General features: G+C 21.3%; 5 protein-coding genes and 1 non-coding gene across 6 annotated transcripts in view; 2 read left to right on the top strand and 4 right to left on the bottom strand.

The window, feature by feature from the left end:
- The window catches only part of DDB_G0277603 (hypothetical protein), a gene marked incomplete at both ends in the record, with an annotated part of 2817 nt that extends 891 nt beyond the window's left edge, over window positions 1-1926 (bottom strand). Inside the window, 2 exons of the mRNA XM_637480.1 lie at window positions 1-1708; window positions 1796-1926. The exon at window positions 1-1708 is cut by the window's left edge and continues 891 nt beyond it. Coding sequence (XP_642572.1) covers window positions 1-1708; window positions 1796-1926 — 1839 coding nt within the window. The remainder of the gene's footprint in view (window positions 1709-1795) is intronic.
- An 869-nt stretch (window positions 1927-2795) lies between these two features.
- DDB_G0277669 (aldose 1-epimerase family protein) lies at window positions 2796-3924 on the top strand (the record flags this gene model as incomplete). Its single annotated transcript, XM_637479.1, has 2 exons — window positions 2796-2925; window positions 3068-3924. 2 exons carry the CDS (start codon window positions 2796-2798, stop codon window positions 3922-3924), a joined length of 987 nt encoding a protein of 328 aa, XP_642571.1.
- A 105-nt stretch (window positions 3925-4029) lies between these two features.
- Window positions 4030-5595, bottom strand: DDB_G0277601 (hypothetical protein; the record flags this gene model as incomplete). The annotated part of the gene is made up of 3 exons (XM_637478.1): window positions 4030-4665; window positions 4761-5111; window positions 5200-5595. 3 exons carry the CDS (start codon window positions 5593-5595, stop codon window positions 4030-4032), a joined length of 1383 nt encoding a protein of 460 aa, XP_642570.1.
- Window positions 5596-6233: 638 nt separating this feature from the next.
- Window positions 6234-6304, bottom strand: tRNA-His-GUG-2. Its single transcript has one exon. It is a non-coding gene; the product is annotated as a tRNA-His (tRNA).
- Window positions 6305-7399: 1095 nt separating this feature from the next.
- On the top strand, window positions 7400-7588 carry DDB_G0277633 (hypothetical protein; the record flags this gene model as incomplete). The annotated part of the gene is made up of 1 exon (XM_637477.1): window positions 7400-7588. One exon carries the CDS (start codon window positions 7400-7402, stop codon window positions 7586-7588), a length of 189 nt encoding a protein of 62 aa, XP_642569.1.
- Window positions 7589-8818: 1230 nt separating this feature from the next.
- The window catches only part of DDB_G0277667 (cyclin domain-containing protein), a gene marked incomplete at both ends in the record, with an annotated part of 1495 nt that continues 313 nt past the window's right edge, over window positions 8819-10000 (bottom strand). Inside the window, 2 exons of the mRNA XM_637476.1 lie at window positions 8819-9364; window positions 9468-10000. The exon at window positions 9468-10000 is cut by the window's right edge and continues 313 nt beyond it. Coding sequence (XP_642568.1) covers window positions 8819-9364; window positions 9468-10000 — 1079 coding nt within the window. The remainder of the gene's footprint in view (window positions 9365-9467) is intronic.

Here is a 10000-nt window from a genome sequence, read left to right as displayed (position 1 = left end):
AATATTTTCATTTTCATCAATATCTGTACTTGTTGTACTACCACCACCACCATTGGTAGAATTTGGTTTTGAAAATGTTGGAATTTCTACAGATGGACTAGTTGAATTTTTTGGTGGTTGTGGTATTATTATATATTGAGATTGACAATCAACACCCATCCAAGGTGGATGACAAATACAACCTTGAGAAGCACAATAACCTTGATTTAATGCACCACAATTTGTACATTGTTTAGGAGCATTTGTAACAATTGGTTGAAAATATCTAAACATTAATTCACCATTGAATGATAAATCTCTATCTGATATAAAAACATTTTTAAATCCTTTTCCAGGTGGTACAACACATTGAATTAAACTTTGATTTATTATTAATAAATTGTTACATAATAAATCACCAATTTTAATAGAAAAATTCGATGTGGGAATACCAAAGAATCCCACAACATTTGTTAGACCACCTGGTTCATCTGTTGGATCTATTGACTCTATTACAAGTTTAGAATTCTCACAACCTGTGCCATTAGTTTGACTATCACAACTACAATATGATGTAAATAAATCACAATCACCATGAGGGTATGAACAATTAAATAAACAAGTCTTATTAAAGTATTCAAATAATTGATAATTAAAATCCATTGAAAGTCCTGATGAAATGGTTAAATTCTTTTTACCTTGTTTTCCAGGTAAAACAGTACACTGTAGATTTGTGTCATTTAAAATTTTAATATCTTGACATAATGATGAGTCATCATCATCATCATCACCGATTTTAATTATTAAATTATTTGGTAAAAATGTTGTTGTACCATTATTTATTATCATAGTGAAATCACCAATGATATTAGTTATACCACCATTTATAGTTGTTGGCTCAATTGAGTGGGTTTTAATTTTTATTAATTCACAACCAGTACCATTTATCCAACTATGATTACATGTACATGTACCTAGAATTTTATTACATACACCATTTGGATAGGAGCAATTAAATGGACATGGTATTTCAATGTATTTGAAATTCACAGGTATTACAGTTGACAAAGGTCCACTTGAGAACTCAACTTCAATTCCATTACCATTATAACCTTTATCAGCTGTACATTGAATTGTATTATTATTTATATTTATCACATTTTTACAATCGTCCCAATTAATTTTAATTTTTAAATTATTTTTAATTTCTAATGGTAAATTTGAAAAGTCACCTGAAATCATGACATCACCACCATAGATTGTAGTTGAGGATATTGTTGATATTATCATTTTCAATTCATTACATGAACTACCACTTGCATAGCTATTACATTCGCATTTAATAGTATTGGTATTACATATACCATGTGATGAACAATCACCAGGACATACACATGCTAATTTCGTTAAAAATTTAATACTATAACTACATATTGAAAATTGTTGAATTTTATCCAAAGTAAATGAATTATCTGTTGAATTACATTCAATTGTAAAATTTGTAGAAACGACACCACCAAGACCAACACATTCTGGATAAGCTTGTGATTTATATGTAAGTAATATTCCCTTTGGTAGGAAAATTGCAGGTCCAACTTGTTGTCCTATATCTGTATTTTTTGATGAATCTTTTATACAAGCACTTGTAGTTGGACATTTTGAAATTTGATTTGTTGTACATAAATTTAAAAATACTGTATTTGTACCATCTGAAGTTGAAATATATTCACTATTTTTTTTTTTTTTTTTTTTTTTTTATTAATTATTTCATTTTTTATAAAAATTATTTGATAATATATATATATATTTTACTTACCCTGGGAATGCAGGTGTAAAATTATATTTTTTATTTTCTCCGATACTAGAAAATTCACAACCACAATAACAATATAAAATATTTATAATAATTAAAAAGAAAATTAAAAATAATTTTTTAAATGTTCCCATATTTTGTATTTACTGTATTTACTTTTTAAGGCAGAAGAAGAAAAAAAAAAAAAATAATTAATAATATTATATAAAATTTTAAAAAAAAAAAAAAAAAAAAAAAAATAAATTTGAAAAGAAAATAGGAAAAATATATTATTGGAATGTTAATCAGAGGTTTTTTTTTTTTTTTTTATTTTGTTAAAAATATATTGGATGAATTAAAACCACAAAGACCAATTAAAACTCTTTTTTTTGCCATCATTTTAAGTATTTTAAAAATTTTTTTTTTTTCAATCCAATTTCGATTAAATCTTTAGTTTTTTTTTTTTACAAAAAAAAAATGGCCATAATTTCATATTGTTCTTGATTTTTTTTATTTTTTTTTTAAAGTTGGGACAAATGGTTTAAATTTAAAAAAGAAAATCTAGATTTTTTAATTTTAATGGTTTATATTTTTTTTAGAATTGTTTATTTTTTAAATTTTTTTATTTTTTTTTATTATAATTTGAACAACACAATAATTTGAAAAAAAAAAAAAAATTTTCTCTTTGTACATATATATATTATTATTTTATGATAAAAATATAAAATAAAAAAATAAAAATAAAAAATTATCTTTTCTTTTTATTCAATTGTTCTGGAAATTATTTTTTTTGTTAGAACTTACACACCCCAATTCATGAATTTAATTTTTTTTTTTTTTTTTTTTTTTTTTTTTTATTTTTATTTTTTAATTTTTTTTTTTTTAATTTCGCTTTATAAAAAAAAAAATAAAATAAATAAAAAGAACACTTCATATTAATTGTATAACTATAAAAATATTATTTATTTCCTCAAAAATTAATTTAAAAAAAAAAAAAAAACAAAAAAAAAAAAAACAAAAAAAAATGTATACATTAGAACAATTACAAAGTTTATGGAATAAAGGAAAATACATTCAAGTTTTAAAAGGAAATAATGATTTATCAAAATTAGTACTAAAAACATCAACATCATCATGTGAAATTTATATTCATGGTTAGTAAATTATAATAGTAATAATAATAATAATTGTTTTTATTATTAATATTATTATAATATTAATATTTTTATTTTTATTATTATTTTTATTATTATTATTTTTTATTATTTTTTTTAAAACAAATATTATTATTATTAGGTGCACATATTACATCATTTAAAACCAATTCAGTTGAACATTTATTTATGAGTGAAAAATCAGGATTTCAAGATATGAAAGCAATTAGAGGTGGAGTACCATTAATATGGCCACAATTTGGAAATGGTAAAATTCAAACACATGGTTTTGCAAGAAATTGTGATTGGGAAATTCATAAAGCATTAGTTGATGAAAAAACTCAAAGTGTTCAAATTGAATTCCTTTTAAGAAATAATGAATATAGTGAAAAAGTTTGGAATTGTAATATAACAAGCGGTAAAGAAACCATTAATAATTTTCATACAATCTATCGTGTAACTTTACATCCAGACTTTTTAGATTTAGAATTTGATGTCAAAAACACCTCAACATCACCATCGTCAAATGATAATATTTTAGAATTTCAATTAGCATTTCATACATATTATCAAATTTCAAATATTGAAAATGTTTATGTTTTAGGTTTAGATGGTAGAGAGTATATAGATAAAATGAATGGTCATAAGATAACTAAAGAGGTGAATGATAAAGTACAAATTTCAAATGAAACTGATAGAGTTTACTTAAATGTTGTACCAACTCAAAGTATTGGAAAGAATTATCAACCATTACAATTGATTGATAATGGTAGTAAAACTTCAATTACTCTAACCTATGATTATCAAAGTATGCCAGATGTTGTTGTTTGGAATCCATGGATTGAAAAATCAAAGAAAATGGAAGATTTTGGTGATAATGAATATCAAAATATGATTTGTATTGAAATTGGTACTATCAATACTCCTGTAAAATTATCACCAAATCAATCATTCCAAACTAAACATTCAATATTACCTTCAAATAAATCTTCATTATAAAAAAAAAAAAAAAAAAAAAAAGTCAAAATAATAATAATAATAATAATAAAAACTAAGCTTTATAATTTATTTTCTTTTATTTATTTTTTTTATTTTATTTTTTTTTTAAAGATCAAATTCATTTTCAATATCTTCTTCTAAAGAGAAAACTTTTTCTTGTTGTAATTTTGTATGATATCTATATTTTTCTTTTTTCTTTTTATATGATAATAATCCAAATATAATTACAGCAAATGTTACACCAATACCTAAAAAAATAAATATTCCCTTGAAAAATGATTGAACTTTACTTTTTTTAACTTGTAAATTATTTGGTGTTGAATTATTATTATTATTACTATTTGTATTATTACTACTATTTGTATTATTACTAATATTTTTATTGTTATTATTATCAATTGGAATTACTTGTTTATTAATTTTTGGTGGTGAGTCTGGTATTAATATATTAAAAGTAACATTAAAAATTGGTAATGTTTTATAAAGATTTAATGAGACTTCTTTATAAAGATTTGCAACAAGATTTAAATTATTAAGATAATCTTTAAATGAGATTTCAATCTTATTACGATGTTCAACTTTATGATGATCATCACAATGAAATTCATCATGAAAATATTGTGATAATGATTTTCTAATTCCAGTTATAACTTGATGTTCCCCTTGAATAACCATATAATTCATATGAGAATCATTAAATAATTCTTGAGTAAATGTTGGATAAATTTCTGGTCCACCACACTTTTTTTTTTTTTTTTTTTTTTTCAAAAAAAATAATTATTATTAATAAAATAATATAATAATTAATAAAATTATAAAATAATTAAAAAACTTACTATAAATGGTGGATTAATATTAATATTTAAAATTGCGACCATATCATTATGGAAATCAATTTCAAATAATGCATTTGAAATTTTAACTTTTTCATTCCAAATAATTTTAAAAAATGATTGAATTATATTTTTAACTAAAATTGGTGAAATTGATTTTGGTGAAATTCCTAAACTTTTTTTATTTCCTAATATAATTTGTTTAATAAATTCACAACCAATGAATTCATCCCTAACAACTAATTCAAGTATTTGTGATTGATGTTGTTTTTTAATATGATAAATATCAAAATACTTTTCATCCATATCCGGATAAATACCAAATATTGTTTTTTTTAATTTTTCAAATGTATTCTATTTTTGGGAAAAAATTTTAAAAAATAATATTTTAATAATTAGTACTTTTGTAAAAAAAAAAAGTTTAAATTTTAAATTATCTTACAAAATTTGAATGATAAATTAAATATTTCTCTGGATTTAATTTTAAAAATTTAAACATTAATTCATAAATAATTTTTGAATCAGAATCAATAATTTGATTTGTGTTATCAGTGAAAACATGCAATGCCATTATGAATTCACCTAATGAACCACCAAATGTATTAAAATTATCATCATGATATTCTGAAAATGAATCTACACATCTCCATTTACCATGTAAAAATCTCCAATCTAAATTATTTATAATATGATCTTTAATATCTTTTGATTGAATTTTTTCAAATTCTGAATTATTTTCATTTAATTTTAAATTTTCTTGATTTTGATACTCTTGAATTTTTACATTATCTAATTTAAAACAACTTCTAATTACTAAATCTGAATTATAATCTTGCATTTTCAATGGTGGTTTAATTTCATCTTCTTCAATTATTATTTCTTTTTTTTTTATTTTTTAAATTTTAATTAATAAAAAATTAAAGAATAAAAATAAAAAAAATAAAATAAAAATATAATAATTACCATTTTTTTTTATAAATATACTTTCATCTATACAATGAAATCGATTTATTAAATATAAAATTATAAAAATATTAAAGATTTCATTTTATTAATTATTTGTGTGTGGTTATATAAATGAGAGAATAATTTTATATTTGAAAAAAATAAAAAATAGAATATTCATGTAAAAAAAATGTTTAAAAAATTGATTTTTTTTATTTTTTATTTTTTTTTTTATTATTTATTTTTTTATATTTTTACATACAAATATAAAATGATAAACAATGAAACACACTTTTCAACACACCCACACTTCCAAAATATGTTTCATATCATTTTTTAAAAATCATATTTTTTTTTTTTCCAAAAATTTTTTTTTATATTAATTAACTATATTCCATTTATGGCTTTGGTATGGAATTTAATTTTTTATGAAATTGATCAAAACTATAATTTAAAAACGGAATTCCAAAAAATTAAAAATGGAATTGAACCTGCGTCCATTTTTCAAAATTAGAAAAAATTAGAAAAAAGTGCCGCGACCTGGAATCGAACCAGGGTCAACAGAGCCACAATCTGATGTACTACCACTATACTATCACGGCGAATTACGAAATTATTTCATTTTTGTGTTTTTTTTGTAATACTTATTTCCGACTCAACAAAAAAAAAAAATTGTAATAACCATACCTACCTTTAAAAAGGCCCTTATAAATTCAAACTAATAAAATGAGATTTATCTCAAGAAGAAGCAATTAATACTTGCGTCATTCCATTAAAAAAGCGCCTTTTTTAATTAATACTATAGTTTATTTTTTTTTTTAATCTATCAACAAATTTTCTTTTTCATTTTTTTTTTTTTATTTTTTATTTTTTACAACTTACAATAATTATAATTATTATATTTTATTTACCACACCCATTTAATAAAGAATAAAAAAAATGTAAAAAAAAAGATTAAAAAACAAATAAATCATAGTGTTACCACAGTGTGTTGAAAAAACAAATTTGAATACAAATACACCCACTGTTAACACATATTGAATCAAATGATAGATTAGAAAAAAAAAAAAAAAAAAAAAATTAAATATAATATTTACTACACAAATAATTAATTATAATTTTTAAAGAGTAAGTTAAATTATAGATTATTTAAAAAAATATAATATAATATATATTAATATAAATTGGATGAATAAAAGAATGAAAATTTATATTTAAAAGCATTGTTATATTTCCTTTATGTACCGCACTCAAATGCAAATAGTAATGATAACTGGAAACCTTCAGCTTTAGGTAATTTTATTATATAAAAAAAAATATATATAAAAACAAAATATTAATTTTAATATCTATTAATCAGATTGTTCAACATTAACTTGTCCCACTGGGTACCATTGCAAAATAAAAAATAATGAAAGATCATGTGTATGTGATACAGATGGTCCAATAATTACTGGTAATTATAATTTATTATTATTATTATTTTTTATTTTTTAATTAAATATTTATTAATGGTTTTTTTTTTTTTTTTTTTTTTTTTAAAAAATAAATTTTATTTTAATCAAAAGATTGTTCAACACTTTGTTGCCCACAAGGATATCATTGTGAAATTAAAAATAATGAAAGGTCATGTGTAATTGATCAATCTAGTAATTATAATAATTATAAATGTAAAGATGTTCAATGTCCAATAGGTAATGAGTGTGAATATGATTCATTTAAAGATGAAATTTGTTGTACCAAAAAGTTATGATTCAAGATGTAAGGATATAAAATGTCAACCAGGATTTGAATGTAAATATGATCCTGTCAAAGATGAAATGTGTTGTGTACCAATCAACAATTGTGATGATGTTAGATGCCCACCAGATTTTGAATGTGAATAAAATCAATTTTTTTTTTTTTTTTTTTTTTTTTTTAATTATCCAACTTGTAAAAATACAAGATGAGTGGTTACGCCTTTTGTTCCTCCAGATAATGCTTTAATTGTCATATCTTGTGTATTGGATGCTGGACTTCTAACAGTGTAAATAATATCTGATTGAGTAACATTTAAAAGGAAATTACAAAAAATTTGATTTGTCCCAATTGATTTCCCAACCAAAGTATAACCAAGTTCAACATCATCTTGAGTGAATACCAACCGACCTCCATATTCTTTTTATTATTTTTTTTTTTTTAAATATACTATTATGAAAATACTGTATCAATCATTTTTTTTTTTTTTTTTTTTTTTTTTTTTTTTTTTTTTGGTGTGAGAAAAAAAAAAAAATGTATTCTCATTAAATGGTGGTAATAATTTTTGAAAAAAAATGATTTAATATAACTTGATAAGTTATTGATGGCGGTGGTTGTGGTGGTGGTGATGATATTATAGTTATACAATTTTTATTATTACAATATTTGGAAATTAATAATTGTATAATTTTAAATCATCTCACTATCTAGATTTAAATTTTTTTTTTATTTCTAACAAGGCTTACAAGGGCTATAGCCAGGTTTAATCATTATAATAAAGGTTTTTTTTTTTTTTTTCACTTTTCATAAACAAAAATAAAGTGACTCCATTATATTTAAGAAAAAAAAAGTTTTTTCTGAATTTATTATTATTAATAAAAAAAAAAAACTTGAAATTATTTGTTATTTTTTTATTATTATATATTTATTTATATTGGAGCTCCAATGAGATGGATGATATTAGATAATTTGATAATAATTTAATAAAAAAAATGATAAATTCAGCAAAACTATTTTAAGATCTTGATAAATCCAAAAAAAAAAAAAATAATAATAATAATAATAATAATTAAATGTAAATAATAAAACAAGTTAATAATAGTTTTTTACAAAATAAAAATAATTTATTTTTTTTATTAATTTCAACTTGAAATTACAAGTTTAAATTTATTATTTATTTTTGATTCTATTTACATAAATAATTGAAAAGATTATAATATTACTTTATCTTTTCATTTGTTCTTTTTTTTTTTTTTTTTTTTTTTTTTAATTTTTTTTTTTTTTTGGAAAAAAAAAAAAAAAAAAAAAAATATAATATATAATATCTGAATTGGCATATTGGATTTTGGGTTTTTTTTTTTTTTTTTTTTTTTTTTTTTTTAATTAATAACAGCTCTTGTATGAATTTCGGGTGGATTAATTTGATCAACACTAGCACTTCTTTTAAATGGTTTTACTCTATATTCCGAAGCCTTTGAATGATCTTCCAATCTTCTAACACCAGATTTATCCAACGGTTTCAAAGGGAATTGATTGGAGTCTAACTTTGAGAAATTTCTCAACTCGAAATAGTATTTTGCATAGATTGAAGCGTTCAAACTAACGTTGTATTGTAACATTGCAAGGAATTGTCTCTCTAGACAATTTAAATCGGCCGCTGTTAAATTATCGAATACTGGTAAGAAATCAACATTCCAAACACTTTGATCTTCCCAAACTTTTGATGCCAAAATTAATGCTGATAAAACTATCCTTCTCCAATTAATTGAACTTAATGTAATACCAGTATACGTTATTATTCTTTCAATATAAGCTAAACACATAATTGCACATTCACTATCTAATTTCTCGGCTTTAAAAATATCTCTAATAAATTTATAAATAGTTTCAACTGTTGGATTTGATTTTAAATCAATTTTATTTTTCTATTATTAAAAAAAAAAAAAAAAAAAATAAAGAAAATTAATATTTAATAATAATTAATTAATATTTTTAATTAATAATAATAATAATAATTAATAAACTTACAGTAATTGGATATTTTTCTTCACTAAAAATTTCAACAGTTTTTTGAGGGAATTGTGAACCTCTTTCAATATGATACAATAATGCATTTGCCATACATCTTAAAATTTCATCATTATCAGGTGTTGATAATGTACTTTTTATATACAATGAAGATGTAGAGTTATGCTTTACTCTTTGAAAACCTTCCATTCTCATATGATGTGGAATTGATGTAATTGGTGTTTTAAATTGTGGTCCAACTTTTTCAGTTGACATTTGTCTTGTATGTGTATGTGGATATGAATGTGATCCTGTATTTTTTGATTGTGATGATATATTATTGGTTGTCGAAGTGGTTGTAGTTGTTGTAGTTGTTGCATCTAATAAATTATCAATACTACTTGTACTACTTGAAGATGTTGTTTGAACACCACTACTAACCAATGTATTTGTACTACTATGATTTGTTAAAGTTGATGAAGTTGATAAATCATATGGATCTTTTTGATGAACTGATGCTGATATTAAATCTTCTTTCTCTTCATCAACTAATA

The sequence above is a fragment of the Dictyostelium discoideum genome, assembly GCF_000004695.1.
Source record: "Dictyostelium discoideum AX4 chromosome 2 chromosome, whole genome shotgun sequence".
Lineage (NCBI taxonomy): Eukaryota > Evosea > Eumycetozoa > Dictyosteliales > Dictyosteliaceae > Dictyostelium > Dictyostelium discoideum.
The sequence above is the reverse complement of the archived record's forward strand: the minus strand, read 5'-3'. Positions and strand labels throughout refer to the sequence as shown.